Genomic DNA, 23,396 nt, shown 5'->3' on the forward strand with positions numbered 1-23,396 from the left:
CATCAAACGCGATGGATCAGGTCGGTTGCCCTTTTGTTTCTTTTCAACATTGCTTAATTCTGCAAAGTGAGTTGTTAAACCATAACCGGGTGTTTTGTTTTATTTCGTGTTGAATTCGCTTCCTGTCCCAATTACATTACATTGAGTGAGTCATCGTGTGCCGATAGAGAGCATTTAAATACCAAAATAAAGGTGTGTTGAAACCTTCCCGATTCACCTCAAATCAGGTCCGTTGGCTTTCCCTCTCGGCAGAAACACCGATTTCTATTCAAATGGTTTGAAGACCAAACGATGATTTAAGTCTCCGTGTTTCATCTGTTCATGAATGTTGGGTTGTCCCCTCGCCAGGTGGAGACACTGGACTTCAAGGCCCTCAGGGCCAAGTTCCAGGAGCAACACCTTGTGCTGCCAATGAAGACCAGACCCATTCCCCCAGAGAAACCAAAGGTGGCCCCCACGCTGCCCCAGAGCCCCACCCACTTCGTCCCTGCGGGAGCCCGCCCCTCTCTGCTCAGCTCCATCAGCCAGAACCTGGAGAGGGGGTCGACGACCACCCCCAGGGTGATCGTCAAGGAGGATAAGAAGGAGAGCAAGAAGCCCCTCATCCAGCTCAACTCCAAGACCGGAGACGGCGGCGAGGGGAAGCCCAAAAAGGGCAAGGACAAGACGAAAGGGAGCAGTGAGACGCCGGACGAGGGCTCGGTGGACCGCAAGCAGAAGGGCGGCAAAGAGAAGATGCTCCCCAAGGAGTTGGTGCCGGCGGCCGCGCCTCCGCCTCATGCCACGTTGTCCAAGATGAAGGGCTTCCTGGCCTTCAAGAAGTTGTCCAAGAGAAACTCCATAGACATCCTTGCGCCAGAGCCCATCCTGGACTCCCCCACCTGGGACGGCTCCGGACCGGCTCCCCTGATCCCGGCGCCTTTAGACTTCAGCGTCGTCACGTCGGCATGGCCGGGATCCGCCGCGCCGAGGGCACTGCTTCCCAATAACGCCCTCCTTCCCATCGCCCTCCTTCCCAACAGCACCCAACTTCCCAACAACGCAGTCCTTCCCAACAACCCCCAACTTCCCAACATTCCCTCTATACCCGACTTTCATTCTGTTGCGGAAGTGATCCCTGCTTCTCCCGACTTCATCCTACCTCCCGTTTTCGTTCCGGACGCCCCGGCTCCTGAATCACCGGAGAGTGAGACCCCGATCGAGATAGAAACCCCCTTCCGGCCCGTCTCCAGGCCGGCCAGCCGGAACCAAAACGTCCTCGATCCGCCGGGCGCTGCCCCGACCCCTCCGCCTACCCTAAACGCCTCCACTCCCCCTCCTGCGGCCTACACTCCCTCTCTCATGCCTCCTGTGCTTGCGGCCGAGGAGGAGGAAGAGGAGGGCAGTGTCAAGGCTGTGAAAATACCTGAGGTGAAGGCGCCTCCAGCGGTTAGGGACCCTGCGCCCAAACCGCCATCCCCCAAAGCGGAGCGTCCCTCCTCGGTCCTCTCGGCCCTCTCCAGGATCGAGGTCCTGAACCCGGGGAAGAAGACTTCCTCGTGTGACAACAGGATCTCCAATGCTCTGGAGAAGGCCCGCAAGAAGACCAGGTAAACACCTTCGTCTGAGCAGGAAATGCAGTCGGCTGTGGTTGAAAGAACACGTTTAACGCATTCCTCTGGTTTCAGCCCGGCGAAGAACCCCTCCGTGTCCTCCTCCGTGTCCTCCTCCGTCACCCCCTCCGTCACCCCACCGTCCGAGGAGTTCCCCCCGAGTCCCACCCTGTCTCTCCCGGACTTCCCACCCATCGACTACTCGGGGAAAGCCCGCCCATCGAAACCAGTCAACGGCTTTGACCCCGGTAAGTCCGGACCGATCCTCCTTCTTCTTCCTCTCCGCTTCCTGTTTTCTCTTCTTCTTTTTACTGTTTACCCGAAGTACGAAGTACACAACGGCAGACCTCACCTCCAGGCCCTCAGGTGGGCATGGGTCCCATTATGATGGGATGGGCTACCGGGTACCGGCCACCACCTTCTGGTACACAGGAGCATAAACACCTGTATGGGTCACTGTTGAACCTCTTTTTGTTTCTGTTGTGGTCATTTGTACGTTCTTTGGGGTTTTTGGGCAGCGGTTTGGTGTCTTCTCTCGTTGGTTTTGTCTCTTTTTAATAATGTGTTCTCTTTGTCGTCATTTCGCGACTCTTTGAAGAAGTCTTTGTCTGTTCTTTGGAGTTTTTTGCACCTCTTTGGAGTAGTTTTTGTCTCGCTGTAGTAATTTTTGTGTCTAAGCGTTGCCTTGTTCCAGTCCTTTAATCGTCTCTACAGTAGTTTTTTGTCTTTTTGCAGCTCTTTGTAGTTGTTTTGACCTTTTTCTGTAGTCCATGTGAGTCTCTTTGTGGTTTCATGTTTCTTGGAGGTCACGTTTTGAGTCTCTTCCTGTCTGGTTCGTGTCTCTTTGAGTGACATTTTGAGGGTGAAGACCAAGGTGGGGGGGGGGGGGGTCCAATAGTCCTGTTCAGTGAGCTAGTAGTAACAGTAGTATCTGGTTTCAGCTGGGTATGTATGGTACACACACACACACACACACAGACACGTATATGGAAAACAGGCCTGACATTCCTGTTGTCGTGCCAGAAACAACTGCGCAGCAGGGCAGAGCTGCAGAGGAATGTCAGCGACGACATCGCTGCTGTCACCGACGACACCGCAGAGAATGAAACTCTGTTTAACGTCTGTGACGAGGCCGAGGAGCGAGTCCGCCGCCGTGTGAACCACTCAATCAAGTCTGCTGTCACCTGTCGGAGACGAGTCCTTCTCAAACCGTGCAGTGATTGCATCACCTGCGAGCGTCGGACTGGTTGCGATTCCTCGCAGACTCAAAAGCTTCCGCTCGACTTGGCTCTGTGTTTTCCTATCAGCTGGTTTTAAAAAAAAAAAATGTCTGGGATGACATTTGAATAACAGAAAAAGATAACATCTGCCCGTCGTCCGCAGATCAAGCCTCTCCGGCGTTGCGGGGCATCACCGAGGAGGGGGGCGCCGCCATCCCGGAGCTCATGGTGGTCCCGACTCCGAGTCCGAGGAAGGTCCTCCGGCACCCAGAACCTTTGAGTCCGCCTCCGAAGAAGCCCACCGGACCTCCCCCTCTCCCGCCGGTGCCAGTCGTCCCTCTTTCTCCTCCCGCCGGTGAGGTCGCCCACTGGTCCACGTACACCAGCTTCCAGAGGATTGGACCCGTGACCCCCCTTAAATGTCTTTTCTTTCCTAATCTCGTCCACAGAGATCCCGGCTCCGCCCGAGTTCTCGGAGGAGCTCCTGGAGTTTCAGTCGGAGTGGTGGAGCGGGAAGAAGGCGGGCCCCGAGACGCCCGATGGACCGAAGCCGACGGAGCTGTACGTCGACGCCGTCGCGCCAGAACCAGAATCCCCCCGCAGGATCTTCCAGGAGCCCCCGGGGTAAGACCGGATCCAAAGATACTCCGTTTAAAAATCCGAGAACCTGGGTTTTTGATTCCTTTCCCTTCTCGAAAAAAAAACCTCCCTGCAGGCTCCAAGGCGGCGTGGACCACGTGGACCGCGGGGACCACGGCGACCGCTTGAACCTCGTGAACCACGTGGACCGCTTGGACAACGGCGTCTACGAGAACACGGAGGACGCCTACGAGGCCGTGGCCACGTCGCCGGCCGCCAAGAAGAAAGCGAAGAGCGACCTCCGGAAGCTCAAAGGGACGCTAAAGAGTGAGGAGGCGTCTCAGTAAACAGCCGATAGCGTCACATCGTCACATCGTCACGACGAGATGTCATCGTGTGTGTGTGTGTGTGTGTTTGTGTGTGTGTGTGTGACATTTAAGTGAATGATGAGCCTTCACCCGTTTTATTGTGTTAATTCTCTTTTCTTTTCTTCGCGTAACTTTTCCAAAGATCCATACGCTGTGAGCGAACAGGAAGCGGTGAGTAGCTTTTCAGATTAAAAGCGGCGGTGTGTCTCCTCGCATGTCGGAGAGTCAAATGAACTGTTCTCTTTGTTTGTGTTCACAGAACGAAGAGAAGAGCTGGACGGGCCGGTTCGGCAAGTAAGACCTCCTTTTGTTTTGTTAGGACCCCGAGAGCCATGAGGGACTTTGAGCCTGTGTTCCCCTCCTCCTCCTCTCCTCCTCCTCTCCTCCTCCCATCATTATCCCCTCATCCTCCCCTCATCTTCCACTTATCCTTCCCTCATCCTCCCCTTAATATTCCCCATATCCTCCCCTCATTCTCCCCTCCTCCCCTTATCCTCCCCTCATCTTCCCCTCATCCTCCCCTCATTCTCCCCTCAATATTCCCCATATCCTCCCCTCATCCTCCCGTCATTCTCACCTCCTCCTCCCGTCATCCTCCCCATCATCTTCCCCATATCCTTCCTCATTCTCACGTCCTCCTCCCCTCCTCCTCTGCAGGAACGTCAAAAAAATTGAGTTGCCTGATGACAAAGACCTGAAGAAGAAAGAGAAGCAGCGTCTGGAGAAGGAGAAGAAGGAGCTGAAGGAGAAACAGGAGAAGGAGAAGAAGGAGCAGAAGGAGAGGGAGAAGAAGGAGAACGATATGAAGAGGAAATTCAAGGTGAGTGACGTTACTTTGAAGGAAGGGGGGGAGGAGGAGGAATGAGGGGGGAGGGGGGAGGAGGGGGAGAGGGGAGGGGGGGGGGAGGGGAGGAGGGAGGAGGAGGAGGAGGGAGGGAGGGAGGGGGAGAAGGGAGGGGGAGGAGGAGGGGGGAGAGGAGGGGGGAGGGGAGGAGAGGAGAGGAGGAGGGGGAGGGAGGAGAGGGGAGGGAGGAGGAGGGAGGAGAGGAGGGGAGGAGGGAGGGGAGGAGGAGTGAGGGATAGAGAGGAGATGAGGAGGTTGAGGGATGGATGGGCAAACCTGTCGGGATTCATTCCTCCAGCCCAGAATTCAAGTGTCTACTGAATCTGTCACAGAACAAAAGGAACACGACGTTCTACTGGAGCCGGTTCACGTTCCGAGGATCGCACGGCCGATCGCACCCTATCACTGTTTCAACGGGGAAACTTCCTTGTATTTAGATTATAATCTACAGTAGGTTATATTGTGTAAAAGAGGGAGAAGGGGGCGATGGCAGGCTCAACAGAGTGAATCAGGGTGATGAGGGAGGAGAATTTGGTAAAGCAAGAAGAAAGATAACCATAGAATTATATAAGACCGCCCAGAAAGGAGTAGAGAAGGACAGGATGGATGTAGTGGTCAGGACGGTGGTTGATGAGTGGACGATGGATGGAGGGACGATGATGGGTGTTTCAATCGATGGAAACTGCGTTCATTCCTCCGCCCAGCATATTCAACACTGAACTTCAAGAAAAGTTTGAAACACGTCTCTGACTTGTTTGGCCCAGATCACGGCCACGAGACTGAGTCCGTGCAATCATCGGGCCATATCACTTATCGGACAGGGAACTCCTTGCATTCATTTAGTTCATATAATTTTCTACATGATCTATATTGTCCTCAAAAAGTGGCTGAGCCGGAGGCGGCAGCAACGATGAATCTCAGGAGGATGGGCTTTGGAACAAATTAGAACTGCAATATCGCACTCGATTCCTAAAGCCCGCTAAATTTGACTAAAATAAAGAAATGACATGGCGAAGTAGGCCAACACGTTGAATGAGCATAATGAGGATGAGGGGCCTGAATCAGAGGACGGTCGATCTGCACACATATAGTTCACAAATAACAGATGTTTGAACCGCCCTAGACTGTAGTTGTTTGTGTCCAGATAACGGGCAGGAGGAGGCATGTCCAGGGGCACGGTGACCAAACAAGGACAAGGCTCCTCGTAGCAGATGTAGCATCATCAGTGCTCCACCAGGCCGCGAAACGAAGTGTGCTGCCACGAGCGGCAAGCAACTAGTGAGTTGAGAAGTGGTCAGGGGAGTGTGCGGGGAGCTTACGCTGTACATGATCTTTGGCGCGTTAAGCGCTACATGTGTGGTAACGAGTGGACATCAGGTTAGATGCTGGAGTAAGAACCGGCAGTACGGTTGAACTGTTGCAGTGTGTAAGAGGAGGCAGACGTCGCAACAATGGAGCAGGCAAACATTTTAGACCGCTGGATGTCGTCGTTTCCCAGATATAACTTCCTCCGCTCCACCCTGATACACAAGACGGAGGGCGAAGATGTCCGCCGAACAAATCTCGACTAGCATTCTGATAACCTTCTACAGGGCGTGAGTGTCAAAATGAAAAGAATGCTCTCTAGTGCTTTAAGGTTTAGCTAATTTTTAGGCTGTCAGTAGTGTAACAGGATTACACTGGCGCGAGAGTACAATGATGTAACAATTTTAGTTTAGATTGTTAACGGAGTAGTTTAAACTGTTTCACGTGGGGTGTGTAAGAAACAGATTTTCATCGTGAATAGTTTAAACTGTGGATGTATAGTGGCCCGCTCTCCAGATTAACAGGACGTGAGGTGAATGTGTCGGTTACCAGGCCGGAAAGACTGCAACGATTAAAGTGTTTGGTCAACCAATGAGGTCGTAATATACATAGGATTTTCCACTAAGTTGAGTTTTACAAGCTTCAGTAGAGATACCATAGTAAATCGCTGAGACTAATGTAGGCTCATTTCAAGCTGGTGTCGAATGTTTGATGTTAACATCGTAGGGGAGTGTAGCAGCAAAATGACTTTTGAAACAGTGTTTAATTTATTTTGTAAATGATATAAAATGCCCTAGAGGTTAAGTGACATATGTGTGTCAGAGTTACAGCATGGTGTGTGTGTGTGTGTGTTTTGGGGGGGGGGGACTAGCGTCAAATGACTTTTAGAAACAGGGACTGTCAGATTTTTACGCCACGAAATGCCCACGGCATCACTACCACCTTCCTCCACCAGGGGACGCTAGAGTCGACTCAAAATAAAGATTTTAGAAGTTAAAAAAAGATTGTTTAAACTTTTTCTTTGTCTCTTTTCGTCTCCTCCAGGTTCTCTGACCACTATCCCCTCACGGCGGGAAGTTGTAAGTATATCTTCCCCATTCATAAATAAAAGGAGCGTAACAGAGTGTGTGTAGCAGAGTGTGTGTAGCAGAGCAGAGTGTGTGTAGCAGAGCAGAGTGTGTGTAGCAGAGTGTGTGTAACAGAGTGTGTGTAGCAGAGTGTGTGTAGCAGAGCAGAGTGTGTGTAGCAGAGTGTGTGTAGCAGAGTGTGTGTAGCAGAGTGTGTAACAGAGTGTGTGTAACAAGTGTGTGTAACAGAGTGTGTAGCAGAGTGTGTGTAACAGTGTGTGTAGCAGAGTGTGTGTAACAGAGTGTGTGTAGCAGAGTGTGTGTAGCAGAGTGTGTGTAGCAGAGTGTGTGTAACAGAGTGTGTGTAGCAGAGTGTGTGTAACAGAGTGTGTGTAACAGAGTGTGTGTAACAGAGTGTGTGTAGCAGAGTGTGTGTAACAGAGTGTGTGTAACAGAGTGTGTGTAGCAGAGTGTGTGTAACAGAGTGTGTGTAGCAGAGTGTGTGTAACAGAGTGTGTGTAACAGAGTGTGTGTAGCAGAGTGTGTAACAGAGTGTGTGTAACAGAGTGTGTGTAGCAGAGTGTGTGTAGCAGAGTGTGTGTAGCAGAGTGTGTGTAGCAGAGTGTGTAACAGAGTGTGTGTAGCAGAGTGTGTGTAACAGAGTGTGTGTAGCAGAGTGTGTAACAGAGTGTGTGTAACAGAGTGTGTGTGTAGCAGAGTGTGTGTAACAGAGTGTGTGTAACAGAGTGTGTGTAGCAGAGTGTGTGTAACAGAGTGTGTGTAGCAGAGTGTGTGTAGCAGAGTGTGTAGCAGAGTGTGTGTAACAGAGTGTGTGTAGCAGAGTGTGTGTAACAGAGTGTGTGTAGCAGAGTGTGTGTAACAGAGTGTGTGTAACAGAGTGTGTGTAGCAGAGTGTGTGTAACAGAGTGTGTGTAACAGAGTGTGTGTAGCAGAGTGTGTGTAGCAGAGTGTGTGTAACAGAGTGTGTGTAGCAGAGTGTGTGTAGCAGAGTGTGTGTAGCAGAGTGTGTGTAACAGAGTGTGTGTAAGTGTGTACAGAGTGTGTGTAGAGTGTGTGTAACAGAGTGTGTGTAACAGAGTGTGTGTAGCAGAGTGTGTGTACAGAGTGTGTGTAGCAGAGTGTGTAAGAGTGTGTGTAGCAGAGTGTGTGTAACAGAGTGTGTGTAACAGAGTGTGTGTAGAGTGTGTAACAGAGTGTGTGTAGCAGAGTGTGTAACAGAGTGTGTGTAACAGAGTGTGTGTAACAGAGTGTGTGTAGCAGAGCGTGTAACAGAGTGTGTGTAGCAGAGTGTGTAACAGAGTGTGTGTAACAGAGTGTGTGTAGCAGAGTGTGTGTAGCAGAGTGTGTAACAGAGTGTGTGTAACAGAGTGTGTGTAACAGAGAGTGTGTGTAGCAGAGTGTGTGTAACAGAGTGTGTGTAACAGAGTGTGTAGCAGAGTGTGTGTAACAGAGTGTGTAGCAGAGTGTGTGTAACAGAGTGTGTGTAGCAGAGTGTGTAGCAGAGTGTGTGTAACAGAGTGTGTGTAGCAGAGTGTGTAACAGAGTGTGTGTAGCAGAGTGTGTGTAGCAGAGTGTGTGTAACAGAGTGTGTGTAGCAGAGTGTGTGTAGCAGAGTGTGTGTAGCAGAGTGTGTGTAGCAGAGTGTGTAGCAGAGTGTGTGTAACAGAGTGTGTGTAGCAGAGTGTGTGTAGCAGAGTGTGTGTAACAGAGTGTGTGTAACAGAGTGTGTGTAGCAGAGTGTGTGTAACAGAGTGTGTGTTCTCAGTCTCTGAGGACAGCGAGGAGTGGACCGAGGAGGAGGAGCCTCTGTCTCCCGCCCCCGAACCTGAATACCCGGCGCTTTCCCCGTGAGTCTGAGCCTTTAGAGTCCAGCTGCTCGCCAGCCGGTTGGACGGTGGTTGCCACGGCGACCCGTCTCCTCCCTAACGTCGTGTCTTTTGCTCCGCAGCGGTCACACCCGGACGCGCTCCATGCCGGACGAGGGTAAGGAGTATCTTCATCCTTCATCTCGTGAAGGCGGGAGAAAAGTTCCCGCCATCTTTATTTTTCGTGTTTATTGTCTTTATTCGTCCGTCGTTTCTTCAGTGAAGACAAAAAAAGAGTTTTACAACCGTGTGACAGGGATGTGGTCGACTGTGGGTCAGAGGTCAGAGGTCAGAGGTCCGTCTTTCGGAGGTTCGACATATATATATATATACTGTATATATATATATATATATATATATATATATTAATAAAGTGAACATGTTGAACTTTAACTTTATCCAATCCTGGGAATGTGATGCTAATGGTCTCATATTACGCTATTTGCATATTTAAAGAGACATTTCCAAAATAAACTCATCTTAATGTAAGTTTAAAAAAAAACCTTATCTGAATTAAATATGAAGTGATCAAAACAAAGTGAAATTAGATCAAGACTCTACGATCAACACGTGTTTAGACTCAACGTGACGATAAACGCCTGATCTGCTCGAAGAAGACCTCATAATAATCGTGTTCTTTATATTTTCTCTTTTCCGCTCACGGCTAATTGAGCTAAATCTTTTTTTTTAAATGTCCAAGAGCATCATGGGAACCGTAGTTCCTAAAAAACCCCGAGCTCCGTTAGCCACGGAGGAACAATGAGACACTCGATAGAGTTTATTGTTATTCACGTGAAGGACTCTCGAAGCTCTCGGGGCGGTGCGCATTCTTTAAATACCGACTCCTCCCCCGTTTCCCTCAGCCAATGAGCATCCTGCGTTGTGTAAACAGGAAGACGTGGTGCACCTTTTTAAAGTGTGTGTGTGTGAGAGCGATCACAGCGATGATCGTGTTAAAGGGAAAGTGTATTATTATTTATTATTATTTATAATAATAAAATAATATCATTATTTATTTATTTTATTCATTATTATTTTAATATAATTATTTATTTATTTTATTTATTATTATTTTGTTATTGTTCGTTGTCTCAGGAAACAAAGAACTGAGCGTGAACCATGCTCACAGTCGCAGTGACATCATCGCAGACAGCCCAGACGTCCAGTGAGTTTCTGTCACACACACGCACAAACGCACACACACACACACACACACACACAGTGTGTTCATGTTGTGGTGCTGTCCCTTTAACAGAGCGAGGCATGAAGCGCTTCATAAGTTGGCAACATTCTTCCACTCACCGAAACCAGAGGAGCCAGCTGCTGCCGGGTAGGCGTGATGCACATACCTGCTGCACACGCACACACATGAATGAGGTTTGACAGTTCACTCTTCCTTTTCTCTCACAGCCACGCTGAACCAGAAACAAGTAAGAGGCACACAGAAACACAGAATGACTTCAAAGAAATATATATAAATATATATATATAATATATTTTTGTGAACCATGATTATTCCATTTTCTTAAGTTGATTATATATACTTAATTTTATTTTAAAATAATGTATTTATCCCTGCAGCTTCTTTTATAAAAAATGTTACGTGTTCGATAAACAGATTATTTAATAACTTAATGTCTCCATCTCAGGTTCTGTTCTCGTGAAGGAGGAAGAAGTTCCAATGTGAGTGGAGTTATAACACACACACACACACACAGATAAACACACACACACAGACACACACACACACACAGGAATGAGAGTTTAATGTTAGCTCTTTCTCTGTTTACAGACGCACTGAACCAGAGACAAGTAAGAACATCCACGATTGTAAAATACTGAAAAAGTATCGAAACACACAGGATTTTGTGTAATTTCTATATATATTATATATATATAGAAATTACACAAAAATATATTATATATATATATATATAATTCTGTGAATCATGATGATTCCATTCTGTCTCCATCTCAGGTCCTGTTCTCGTGAAGGAGGAAGAAGAAGTTCCTCTGTGAGTGTTATAACACACACACACACACACACACACAGAAGGTTGAGTTGTTTATTAAATGTGTTGTTGTTGTTGTTGTTTTTCTCCTGCAGGCCTGCAGATACTTCAACGCAGGATTTCGATCTCAAGGACTTGATTATTTTACCTCCTCCCGACCTCTACGCCGACTTCACCGATGAGTAACCAATGAGGTGAGAGGAACCAGCTGGACCCACCTGGGCCCACCTGGACCCACCTGGATCCACCTGGACCCACCTGGGCCCACCTGGACCCACCTGGATCCACCTGGGCTCTCTCTAGTCCGACATCAATAATATTTCAAGAGTTTTCAATCAGCTCTTATTTTATTTGTGACTTTTTGACTCTAGTTTAGTTTTCTCAGTGTTTGTTTTTGTTAAAATTAATGTAAAATATATAAATTAAAAAGTGTAAATAATTTGTTTTAATTCAAATTTTTTATATAAAACAAAAAGTTTGAAAATGTTATTAATTATTTTACTTAGTTTTTTATTCAATTCATTTATTTAATGTTTACAATCTTTTTAAATTAATTTTAATATTAAGTGCTAACGTTAACCTTTGTTAATACTTGCTGTATTAACAAAGGTTTTGTTGAGCCAACGTTTGCACTTTATATTTTTTTTTTTATTCATTAATATAATTTCAGAAATTAAAAACATAACAAATCATAAGATTTAAATTGAAAAGAATATTAAGAAAAATATGAATACAAAAATCAAGCCGATTTATAAAACACCTTTACTTACACGTTTTTTTTCTGTTTGTAACAGTCGGACGAGAAGCTGAGGAACCAGGAACCGCCTCTGTTGTTGTTGTTCTTCACACTTTGACCCGTGTGAGTCACATGACACTGTGACTTCACCTTCTTCACTATATCACCTTTATTTACCTGCCATCTGCGATCGTGGATCAGTGAGACGACGAAGAAGAGGAGCCTCTTTTCTTCCCGTGTGAAACCAGAGGGACGTTTTTATATTTTTAGCCCCGGTGACTCTGAATGACTTTGACCCTCAGGCCGAGGATCCGAAGGAACGGGACGCCAGGCTTCATGTGAACGTACGGATGTATATTTAAAGTGGTGGAAATAAGGGGAGCGCAATGGAAAAGTGGCTTTCCCATCAGACCAGAGTAAAAAAACAAAAAATAATTGTTCACCTGTTATCTTCATCCATGTTTTCATTTAATCGTCTTTCTTCTGTCAGCTTGTTCTTCAGGATCCTCGTGTGTCCTGAACACTTGTTACCGGTTCACAGTGTTGGTGGCAAAAGGGTTAAAATCTCAATATACAGACGAACGAGGACTTAAAGGAGCAGTGTTGGGATGTAGTGACATCTAGTGGCGAGGTTGTAGATTGCAACCAACTGAATGCCACTCGGTTCAGGCCTTTCCTTTTTCTGAGGGTGTTGGAGAACTACTTCAACCTTTAGGCGACCTTAAAGCTGCATTCTCTCTCCTGACCACCAGGGGGCGACTCTTCTGGTTGTATAGAAGTCTCTGCTTCATGTGTTAAAGCTGCATTCTCTGTGATTGACCCTTCTCTGCTGCCTCCGTTCTGTTTGTCCATTCTGAGCTACCGTAGAAACATAGAGACTCCATGAAGAGGACCCCTATAGTTCCAGGTTGATTGTTAACTTGTGTAACCATGGTAATGGATACCACGCGCTGGCCCTTTAAGAACCTTGACCTACAAGTGAAGGGATAGTTGCGCCTTCGACATTTACACCGTTTTTAAGCGTTTGTATTATTGTTTTGTTGTATTTTAAAGATGTTTTCTACTTTATTGACCCTCATTCTGAAGATCAGTCGACCCGATGGAGACTTCCTGATATGTAAATATGAGTTAGTATTATAATAATTATTTTTAACAACATGGAGCCTGAAGTCAGACCAGAGGATTCTGTCATCCGTTAACTCTTATTTTATTCCTTTGCTTTTCATGTACCTCCTTCTCCTTCTCCTCCCCCTTCTTCTCCTCCTCCTCCTTCCTCTCCTTCTCCTATACTCCTTCTTCTTCATGTTCTTCTCCTCATCCTCCTCCTCCTTCTTCGACTTTCCCTCAAGCTGATGAATACAACTTTTTAATGAAAGTGTAACAGGAAGTGAGCAGCGTGATCCCCTGAGGTCGCTTTCACGCAAGGAACTGTGTTGTTGTTGTTGTTGTCATCCGAGAGGGGAGTGTGTGTGTATGTGTGTGTGTGTGACAAAGCATTTGGAACATTTTATCCTTTTAAATGTCTGTTTATTGTTTTTCAATAAACATTTTTTTAAAGTGCAAATCATAACAGCGACAACATGCAGTGCACAGCGGGAACAGCACACACACACACACCCTACCCCCCCCCCCCCACACACACACACACACACACACACTGCTGTGTTGCATTCATTAAGGCACCTGGAGAAATGGTTCTGTCCTCTTCCTCTCTCGTCTTCATCAGTCCTCTACCTCCACCACCACACTCATTAAGTTAATTACCAATAATATAATAATAATAGAGTACTAATATAATAATTATATAATTGTGAGGATCAGTTAAAAACTATTAGGAGTCATTTATCAAGTGAATTAACATTTGTTGAGAGGTATAAAAAAAGAAACCGTATCTAATAATTGGGCCTCGATATGTAAATAATAATCTTCTTGTGATCTTTGGTGTTCAGCTACGTGATGGTCCTATAAATATAATAAAAACAAATGATCTACATTTTAAATGTCTTGACATTCCCTCAGAATGCAACACAAAAAAAGAAGAAGCACAAACTGACCTCAGATCAGCTGATAATAGGCTGAGGGTATTTGTGGGAGGAGCTACGTTGAACTTGACCTCTGACGGGTTCACAGACTCCAGATCAGTTTTCAGAAGAATTCCCAAACTCTGACGCAAGAAACGGGTCCAAAAAAACAAGTTAAATTCTTTAAAAAGTATTCCTCACTCCGTCTCCTTAATCTGAGCTGACCGGAGAGAGGAAGTCACTCTTCATCAAACTTCGTCTTCATCTTTTAAACCCCTCCCCCCCTTATATTTGACCTACCGGAGCCGAAATATGAACCGATAAGCAAAAGACTGACCTCAGATCAGTGTCTGGGTGGTGATGACCTCACATCAGTTGATAATAGACTGAGGGTATTTGTGGGAGGAGCTACGTTGAACTTGACCTTGTGCGACCTCTTCCCCCTCTTCCCTTCACTGGCCTCTCGCCGGTTCACAGACTCCAGATCAGTTTGGAGGAGAATTCCAAAACTCTCGGGTCCAAAAAAGGAGCCGAGAGAGGAAGTCGCTCTTGACCCCCGTCATCTTTTAAGCCCCGCCCCCATTCCTCCACCTCTGCGGGTCTCAGCGTGCCAGTGTGGTGATCAGACTGGCGCACATCTCAAAGAAGTCCATGGTGTGCGATCCCTGGCGCGGGGGGTTGAGCGGGGTCAGCGACCCCGGGAGGGAGGAGCTTAGCTGCGGCAGGTCGGCGGTCGGGTCCACGCTCAGCCGGGGCCGGTGGAGGCCGGCGGTGGAGCCCGACCTCTGGGGGGCGGAGGGACCCGGCTTGAAGCCCGCCGCCTCGATGATGTCATCTGTAAGGGGGGGGGCAGAAGGGGGGGGTAGCACTGTAGTGTTACACCGTTGGATCGTGCTCCTGATAACTTGATGACATCATCTCCAGTCTTTTAAACGAGGCGTGTTTTCCGCCCGGCGACCCACCGTCGATGCTCTTGAAGTCCAGCAGGTAGGACCTGGAGTCCACCTGGTACAGCTGCAGGCTCATCTTCACCAGGGTGCCCGTCACCGGGTTCTTCCTCCGCACGCGCAGGTGGAACGGGCTCACCGCCTGCAGGCAGAGCCCGGTGACTAAAACTCACACTTTTATTCATCAAATAAATTGCTAAATGAATATAAAATATAGTCAAGACATTGACCAGGTTATAAATAATGATTTGTATTGTAAATATTAATGTTGTTCTTCTTGTGGCTCAAAGGAAGGCCAGTTTTATAGCTTCTCGCACCAGCATAACTGTTTTCAGCTGCGCTCACATAAAAAGGGTTTTCAAGGGTTTTCTACCCCTCCGCTAGTCTTCTAAGGCGATAACACAATGTACCACTAGAACACTGGAGATGGGCCTCTACACACCTCTGTAGAGACTTCATTACACACCAGAGAATATGTGTGTGTGTGCGTGTGTGTGTGCGTGTGTGTGCGTGTGTGTGTGTGTGTGTGTGTGTTACCTTCCAGTCGAAGCTGAGCTGCCTCATGGCGCGGTACACCTCGGCCATGATGTCGTACGGCTGGCTCTGGCTCCGGATGCCGAGGTGCCACTTGGCCTTCTTGACCGTCAGCGGTTTGGGCCGCGTGGTGTTGAGCGCGTCCAGCGGGCAGCGGCTCTTGGGCCCGTCCGCCATCAGCGGGGGCATCCTCTCGGGGTGGGGCTTGACCCCGGGGGGCAGCGGCATGCCCTCCTCGATGAAGGAGCCCTGCGGCGGGCTGGAGGCCAGGTAGAACTCGCTGGCCTGGGTCATGATGCGCCGGTTGTCTATGATGAGGTGGTAGGCCACGGACAGCTGGTCCTGGGGGGGGGGGGGGGGGGGGGGGCCCTTTCACGACTTTTCAAGGACTTTTCCACAACTTTCCACAACTTTTTCACAACTTTATCACAACTTTTCAACGACTTTCCACAACTTTTCCACGACTTTTCCACAACTTTTCCACAACTTTTTCACGACTTTTCCACAACTTTTTCACGACTTTTCCACAACTTTATCACAACTTTTTCACGACTTTTCCACAACTTTCCACAACTTTTCCTCAACTTTTCAACGACTTTCCACAACTTTTTCACGACTTTTCCACAACTTTTTCACAACTTTTCCACGACTTTTCAATGACTTTTCAACTCTTTAACTAAGTGTACCTGAGGATCTCCGCTGTACAGGCTGGACATGAACTCCGTCTCGGTGCATTCGAACTTCTCGCACACTTCCCTCACGGCCTCCTCGTCCAGAACCGAGGAGTCGCACGACGGGTCCTCGGGGAACAGGTAGCCTGGCAGGTCCCGCTTGAACCACTCGTGTTCCCTGAGAGAGAGAACGATGAGTCAAAGGCGAGAGGAGGAATTTAAGAAAGGAGGATTCAAACGGGCGGGGGGGGGGCACCTGATGTCTTTGATGGAGGCTCTCTTCAGAGGGTCCACCTGCAGCATGAGGGCGAGCAGCGAGGCCACGGGCCGGGTCAGGTACTCGGGCATGTAGAACACGCCCCCCCGGATCTTCTTGAACAGCGTGGGCACGTGCTCGTCGTCGAAGGGCAGCGTGCCGCACAGCAGCGCGTACAGGATCACCCCCAAGCTCCAGATGTCCACCTCGGGGCCGGCGTACAGCCTGAGGGGGGGGGGGGGGGGGCAGTCACTCTTGTGGGTTTAACGCTCCTTTTATTGGTTATAAATGTTAGATGTTGCGGCGCGTGGGGACATTTCCTTTTAAAGGTTGCTCTAAGAAATGCAGTGAAAGACCGTCACGTCAAATAGACTCAACACCGGGTCGGTGGGAGATGGTCTCTCTCCCCCCTCCTCCCTTACGCCCCCCTCTCTCCCCATTCTTTCTTTCTGTCTCCTGTAAAAATCCTTTGTTACAGGAAAGGAGAACACACACACACACACACACACACACACACACACACACACACACACCTTCCTGAGATGACCTCCGGCGCGGCGTAGTTTGGAGATCCGCAGCTCGTCCGCAGGAACTCGCCGTCCGACATCATGTTGGACAAACCTGTCGGCCCAAAACGAGACGCGTCAACACCCCCCTGCACTGTGTGACCCCCCCCCCAGACCCCACACCCCCTTATTATAACACACCATTGCTATTGAGCCCATCTTCCCTGTGCCTTTAACACTCTCACTGTTGCCCCCCCCCCCCTGCTATTCCTTTCCTATCGGATGACACTGGGCCTCAAGAATTCCAGCCAGACACGATATGAGATCTGCCCGTTGCCCCACCCCACATATTCGGTTATGCTTTCTTTCTTCTTTCTTTTCTTCTTAAATTCCCCTGGACATATTCCTCTGCCAACCCCCCCCCCCCCCCCCCCCCGGTTCTGTGGTTCCTACCGAAGTCGGCTATCTTGGCGTTCTTGTTGGCGTCCAGCAGCACGTTCTCGGGCTTCAGGTCCCTGTGGACCACCATGTGCCGGTGGCAGTAGTCCACGCCGGAGATGATCTGCTGGAAGAGCCGGCAGGCCTCCTTGTCCTCCACCTGCGAGACACCATCAGGGTGTGAACGAGAGGAGACGCACTTCCTATCCCATAATAACTGGCTCTTACCCGGCCATGTTTGCAGATGTAGTCAAACAGCTCCCCTCCAGACACGTACTCCATGACCATGAAGAAGTCTGTGGGCGTACTTATCACCTGGTACCTGAACACATATATATATATATATGTGTATTTATAGTAGAAATATATATATATTAGAAATACATATATATATATATAAATATATATATTAGAAATATATATATATTTATAGATATGTATTAGAAATATATATATATATATAAATATATATATATATATATATGTATTAAGAAATCTAAACTTGGAGAGCATTTAAGGGAAATGTTAAGACTTGTATACTTATTCCTGAAATATGTGTGTGTGTTACTGTATACGTTTGTGAGGAGTGTTCCACGGAGCTCACATGTCTGCCGTACCACTAACCCCTCGTCTAAAAATAACACGGGAGATTGTTGAGAGGGACGAGGAGAGAGGAGGGAGGAGAGAGAGAGAGAACCGAGAAACCGAAGGTACACAAGGTCAGAGGAAAGGAAAACAAGAGGAGCCGAGGCACCTGGGTGAGGATTTAGTCTGGCAGGAAGCGCGACTTCTATCTCCTTAACTGGAGGATTTGAACCAAGAAGTGTGTGTGTGTGTGTGTGTGTGTGTGTGTTCGGCCTCCTGGGAGCCAGTGGGCGTGCTCAGTCCGTGTGGCTTAGTGGTGGTAAACAGACGTGCCACAGCAGGGGTCAGAAGGCTCTCCACTCACAGCTTGATGATGTGTGGGTGTCTGAACATTTTGAGGTTCTGGATCTCCCGTTTGATCTTCCCGACGACATCGAGGCTGCGGATCCTCTGTCGGTTTAGGATCTTCACTGCCACTTTGTGGCCCGTCAGCTGATGCTGGCCAACTAGAAAGAAAAGAATACAGACTTGAAGAAGAGGAAAACCATATATATGTGAGAGAAGGATTCTCCCTGTTATGTTTTCTATTAAATTTACCACTTCAATCTCAGAATATTATAATAATAATATATTAAAAATAAATAAATAGACCGCATACATGTCACATGTCACATTGGGGTTTAATGATAAACTTTTTCTATTAATTATTAAATTAATATAACAGTGTTTTGATATGCTTTGAATTTAAAAATATTAAATATATCAGCTAAAAATCATTCAATCAACTGAGAAGATCATAATCATGTTACGTATTGTGCATATATGTCACATTAGTTTTAGGATAAATACCCGATGTGACGGTACATTATTTATCAGATTTGTTTTATATTAGTCTGTTCAAGAAATGTGTTCAGGTTTAATATAATAACTGCGCGCGCACCAGGGGCGTGTCTAGGGGGTGGCCAGGGGTGGCACGTGCTACCCCTGGAATCTGATTGGCCACCCCAAGTGCCACCCCATATGCTAAACTATGATTGGCTATCTGCCCATGGAGGCGGGAACGTTTGAATTGTGTGACTACCGAACTTTCATTTTCAACCGACAAGAAGACATCAAGAAGACATCAAGAGATTGCGGCTACTCGCTCCTGAAAGATGTGAGTAGCTAGAATTATTGATAACAGTTACACATAATGAGTCAGTGGTTTAAAAAGTTTGAACTGTAATAAGCTAAAACGTTTTTTGATTTTCACGATATGTGGTGCAGGTCTGTCATCATCGCGACTGTCAACAGTGTCGACTGACTCAGCTTGCTGCCTAGCAAACCTGTCCAGGGATTCTTAGCTCCTGAAAGATGTGAGTAGACTTATTGATACACATGTGTGAATGGTTTAAAAGCTAAAACGTTTTCCCATCTTATTTTATTATTTCCTGACTCAGCTTACTAGCAAACCTGTCGTCATCATTGTTTGGTTATTGTCAACGATGCTAACGCTAACGCTAATGCTAATGCTAACGCTAGCTAACTTAACGTTACAGTATGTAAATCTGTCTTGTATCTCTTCTAACTTTGTAACATTAGACCTGAGTAAGTTTTGCATGTCACATTCATTCATGCATTCATAATTAGGCTAAATGTATTGTGCAAGATATAGTGACATGCATCATGACATGCGACTATTACAGTATGAAAAGAAATCAGAACATTCAGGGATTCTTCAAAAGAAAGAAATCCAAAACAACAGAGCAGGACAGAGCAGCAGAAGCCAGCAGTGCTAGTCAGTCTGAGGATGAGAGCCAGCTTGACTCTGCTAGGGATGTACAGCAGGAGCCTCCAGCTTCAGCTGTACACATGGGTATGTAAAATCCTGATAGTTCCAGATTTCTCTTTAGTAAGCACTTATTTGATTGCCTTGATAATATCAATGACATTGTGGTTAATTGCCAGACATTGAAACTAAAGTTGACACTAACTTCTCAATTAGTGTAGAAGTGCAATAGTCATTATTTCATTTTAGTCATCTGGGTTGCGTAACATACCACTTAGCCTACTTACAAAAGGCTGATTTTATTATCATTCTGATGACAACGTATGTGTTTTGTAGACTCAGACAAGGATACTGGTGATGAAGGCCCTTCATCTTCACTTGCACATCAGGGTATGTAATGTATGCATCTTTATAAAACTATCTGCTATGACTTGAGATGTTTCACTTTTGCTATACTTATAGTGGCTTATACTGAGATTCAGGGCAAAGCCCTATTTTTAACAATACAGGTGTGAAAAAGCTAAATATGACTAATTTGACATACAAATAAATTGATACAACTGTTAAAATCCTATATTACTTCAGGTGTGTCAAGTCAGCCACTCTCTGACAATGACACTGACACTGAGAACCATCCAGCAGTACCTGCAGGCCATGCAGTGACACGTGGGGATGGTGATGCAGCAGCCCTTGTGGCCCCACCTGGACCTCATGGTATGCCTTAATATTTCATATGAAATATATTGTACTTAATTCAATTCTTTCATCTGTACTAATGCCCCAATGAGCACTTCTGTCCCAACAAGTACATGACACTGATCCAATTCTCATGCTTTTGTCACTTTCAGATATTTCACAGTCAAGAGCAGCAGGTCCCTCTCAGCCTCGTTTAAAGGTTTTTCCAAGAACCCTCCAAGGTGAGAAGAGGAGGCGTTCAATCCAGTGTGGTTTAACCACAATTCCTGGCTTGAATACTCACAAAGCAAAGATTCAGCCTACTGTTACGCATGCAGACACTTCTCCCTGCCTGGCGTCAGAATCTGTTTTCTCCTCAGAATCAGGCTTTTCACACTGGGAAAAAGCAACGTACAAAGATGCTGGCTTTAAGTTGCATGAGAAATCTGAGTCTCACATTAATGCCATGTTTGCTTGGAATGAGCACAAGAGGCTATTGCTTACAGATTCTTCTATCTTAGATATGATTAACAAAGAGTACAAAAAGAAAGTTGAAGAGAATCGCAGTTACATTAAAACAGTTGCAGATGTACTGCTTTTGACAGCAACACAGAATATAGCACAAAGAGGTCACCGTGAATCGGAAGAATATGACAACAAAGGGAATTTCTTAGGAATTCTAGAAATGATCGCTAAACACAATCCTATGGTAGCCCAAACCATGAAGGGACAACGCAATGCAAAATACACAAGCAATACCATACAGAATGAAATTCTGCAGTGCTTAGCAAGTATGGTGCGTGATGAGATTGTGAAGGAAGTGAAGGAGAGTGTGGTATTCTCTGTCATTGCTGATGAAACCAAAGATCTGAAAAGAAGGAGCAGCTGTCATTAGTAGTTAGGTATTACTACAACGGGCTGTGCATGAAAGCTTTCTTGATTTCCAACATGCCCAACATCTAGATGCTAAGGGGCTCAGCGAAATGATCATCCAGTGTTTAGAAAGATATGGCCTTCAGTACAAAGAAAATCTTGTTGGACAAGGTTATGATGGGGCCTCAGTGATGAGTGGCAAACACACAGGTGTGGCAGCCAGAATTAAGACAGAGGCTAAACATGCCTTTATGTCCACTGTAATGCGCACTGTCTGAACCTGGTCTTAGTTGACACTGTGAAGTCAGTTCCAGAGGCTGATTGCTTCTTCTCACTGCTTGAGAAGCTCTATGTGTACATGTCAGGATCTTATGTGCACCAGAAATGGCTGGATGTTCAAAAGGAGATGTATGGGGGCCAGCCTAGGGAGTTACAAAAACTTAGTGACACAAGATGGGCATGTAGAGCATTGGCTTGCAGGAACTTCATGGATAGGTTACCAGCTGTGTTGTGTGTCCTTCAAAATATAAGCGAAGAAAATCATAGAGACAGATCCACTGATGCTCGAGGTTTGCTTGCACAGATTGACCTCACATTCATATCCCTCCTTGCAACCTTCCGAAAACTGTTCGGAAACACAAAGCTGCTTTCTGACCTGCTACAGTCACCCTCAGTTGATTTAGCTATGGCAGTAGACATGGTGGAGTCACTTCACGATACACTTCAGGAGTACAGGACTGAGACATTTTGTGATCAACTGTGGCATGACATAGTAGAGACAGCCAAACAGTGTAATATAGCTGTTGAGAATAGTGAGAAGAAGAGATCACAAATAGTTAGCTCCAAACTTGGTGGGTCTTATGTGACATGTACTATAGGCCTGCGGAAGGGTAATGATGACAAAGATACATTCAGACAGAGACTACTCTACCCCATCCTTGACTCCATGATTGGTGAATTGGAAAGAAGGTTCTCAAAACCTAACTGTTTAATAATGAAGGGTTTACAGGCCCTAAACCCTAAAAGCAGTACATTCCTTCAAGACAACCAAGTATTTGGCTTGGGTGAAATGTATGGTTGTGATCAAGAAGATCTTACTCATGAGCTTCACCAGGCTAGGAGAATTTTGAAAAGGAAGGCTGAGAGTGGGGCAAGAGAGTTGGCAAGCATTCTAGACTTGACTGTGTTTTTAGAACCGTACCAAGAGGTGTTTCATGAGCTCTTCAGGCTGTGCAAAATAGCTGTAGCCCTTCCAGTCAGCAGTGCTGCCTGTGAGCGGAGCTTTTCTGCTCTAAAGCTAATTAAAAACCATTTGAGGACAACAATGGTAGATAGCAGGCTAAGCCATTTAGGTGTGCTAAGCATTGAGTCAAGAAGAGCTAAGGCATTGAACATGGATGACTTTATAAAACTGTTTGCAAGCCAACACAAGAACAGGAGAATTCAACTGTTTTAAATGTATCTGGGCTGTTTTTTGTTGGCACTTTACTTTATACTGTGACAGTTTTTAATTGTATTTATTTTATTGGCACTTTACTTTATACTGTGACCGTTTTCAATATTGTTGGCATTATTACTTTATTTTAAGTTTGTTGGCACTTACTCTGAGAATGTGCATTTTCTTTTGTATATACAGTACTGTACAAGTTGTTAAAGAATAAAGTATGGAAGTTTTATATTACATTTGTATGGTGTCACTCTGTTGAGATTGGTAGGTCTGTTTATCTTTTAAATTAAACTTTAAACACAGGAATGTAAGACACTATAAAGTAATTAAAGTAGATATGGATAGTAGAGACAAAAATGGTAAATTAATGCTATTCCGTGCCCCCCGCCCCGATGTGCACTCGTACTTCATGCCACCCCTACATAAGTCAGTTCCCCACTTGGGCCACCCCAGTCAAAAAGGTCTGGACACGCCACTGGCGCGCACTACAAGCGGCTGAGTGAGCCCGGAGTTAAAAGCTCACAAGGTCACGCAGAGTGCAAGAAAACCTGCGATAATAACCCGCGAGACACGTGACGGGAGACACGTTGAGGTTCCCCCGACTCGGTGAGCTCTTAACGGGCTGACAACCGCGAGCGGTGCGGTGACACGCGCCGCATTAGCCGGACATATTGTCAGTTAACGTTAAGCTCGTGCGCCGCGCGCTTCACGGACGTCCTTGAACGCAACGCGGACCAACGGTCCTGACTGCGTGGAGCGTCACGCCTCATTATAATTACTCCAACTGAAAACACTCATACGTCACACGCAAAGAAAGCCACAGAAAACCAACGCGTCACTTAACTCTTCACTTTCCCGAAGGTTCCCACTCCCAGCGTGTCGCCGAGGATGTAATGGCCGATCTTTACCCGGCCTTCGTGTTTCGGCTGTTGCCGCTCTGCCATCTTCTTCCCTCCGGTGGGTTCGCTCGGTTAGGAGCGCGCGCGTGTGTTCCTGCCGACGGGAAAGCACGGAGGGGCGGGGCCCTTTACTTCTGTCACTGAGAGGGGGAGAGAGAGGGAGAAAG

The 23,396-nt window shown here is 46.8% G+C and overlaps 2 protein-coding genes and 2 long non-coding RNA genes across 6 annotated transcripts; 3 read left to right on the plus strand and 1 right to left on the minus strand.

Moving 5' to 3' along the window:
• The first annotated feature begins 3,679 nt into the window (after positions 1–3,679).
• Positions 3,680–4,497, plus strand: LOC130194528 (uncharacterized). The gene is made up of 4 exons (XR_008831868.1): positions 3,680–3,718; positions 3,902–3,930; positions 4,019–4,053; positions 4,417–4,497. It is a non-coding gene; the product is annotated as an uncharacterized LOC130194528 (long non-coding RNA).
• A 1,651-nt stretch (positions 4,498–6,148) lies between these two features.
• On the plus strand, positions 6,149–11,754 carry LOC130193486 (uncharacterized). The gene is made up of 12 exons (XM_056413951.1): positions 6,149–6,198; positions 6,953–6,987; positions 8,762–8,843; positions 8,945–8,979; positions 9,957–10,026; positions 10,117–10,191; positions 10,272–10,291; positions 10,511–10,544; positions 10,654–10,673; positions 10,840–10,876; positions 10,969–11,067; positions 11,668–11,754. Exons 1-11 carry the CDS (start codon positions 6,149–6,151, stop codon positions 11,057–11,059), a joined length of 549 nt encoding a protein of 182 aa, XP_056269926.1. The 3' UTR covers positions 11,060–11,067; positions 11,668–11,754.
• Positions 11,755–14,232: 2,478 nt separating this feature from the next.
• Positions 14,233–23,396, minus strand: prkaa2 (protein kinase, AMP-activated, alpha 2 catalytic subunit). Its single transcript, XM_056415527.1, has 10 exons — positions 23,175–23,396; positions 17,932–18,073; positions 17,211–17,304; positions 16,998–17,142; positions 16,572–16,659; positions 16,039–16,263; positions 15,798–15,960; positions 15,115–15,453; positions 14,593–14,719; positions 14,233–14,465 (listed from the first exon to the last, which is right to left on the minus strand). The coding sequence occupies exons 1-10, from the start codon at positions 23,272–23,274 to the stop codon at positions 14,233–14,235; spliced, it is 1,656 nt and encodes a 551-aa protein (XP_056271502.1). The 5' UTR covers positions 23,275–23,396.
• Positions 18,091–20,266, plus strand: LOC130194525 (uncharacterized). Of its 3 annotated transcripts, none has more exons than XR_008831864.1 (5): positions 18,091–18,723; positions 18,834–19,422; positions 19,672–19,725; positions 19,921–20,049; positions 20,184–20,266. It is a non-coding gene; the product is annotated as an uncharacterized LOC130194525 (long non-coding RNA). The 3 variants fall into 3 exon arrangements; XR_008831865.1 differs by having other exon boundaries at positions 18,098–18,922; positions 19,253–19,422; XR_008831863.1 differs by having other exon boundaries at positions 18,105–19,422.

The sequence above is a fragment of the Pseudoliparis swirei genome, chromosome 5 (genome assembly GCF_029220125.1).
Source record: "Pseudoliparis swirei isolate HS2019 ecotype Mariana Trench chromosome 5, NWPU_hadal_v1, whole genome shotgun sequence".
Lineage (NCBI taxonomy): Eukaryota > Metazoa > Chordata > Actinopteri > Perciformes > Liparidae > Pseudoliparis > Pseudoliparis swirei.

Coding starts and splice junctions, on each gene's coding strand:
- LOC130193486 (XM_056413951.1), top strand. CDS start 6,149: ATGTCCGCCGAACAAATCTCGACTAGCATTCTGATAACCTTCTACAGG. Junction 8,980..9,956: donor GCGCTCCATGCCGGACGAGG/GTAAGGAGTATC, acceptor TCGTTGTCTCAG/GAAACAAAGAACTGAGCGTG. Junction 10,292..10,510: donor CCACGCTGAACCAGAAACAA/GTAAGAGGCACA, acceptor TCTCCATCTCAG/GTTCTGTTCTCGTGAAGGAG.
- prkaa2 (XM_056415527.1), bottom strand. CDS start 23,274: ATGGCAGAGCGGCAACAGCCGAAACACGAAGGCCGGGTAAAGATCGGC. Junction 17,305..17,931: donor CACCCACACATCATCAAGCT/GTGAGTGGAGAG, acceptor ATATGTGTTCAG/GTACCAGGTGATAAGTACGC. Junction 16,264..16,571: donor CCGGAGGTCATCTCAGGAAG/GTGTGTGTGTGT, acceptor CCCCCCCCTCAG/GCTGTACGCCGGCCCCGAGG.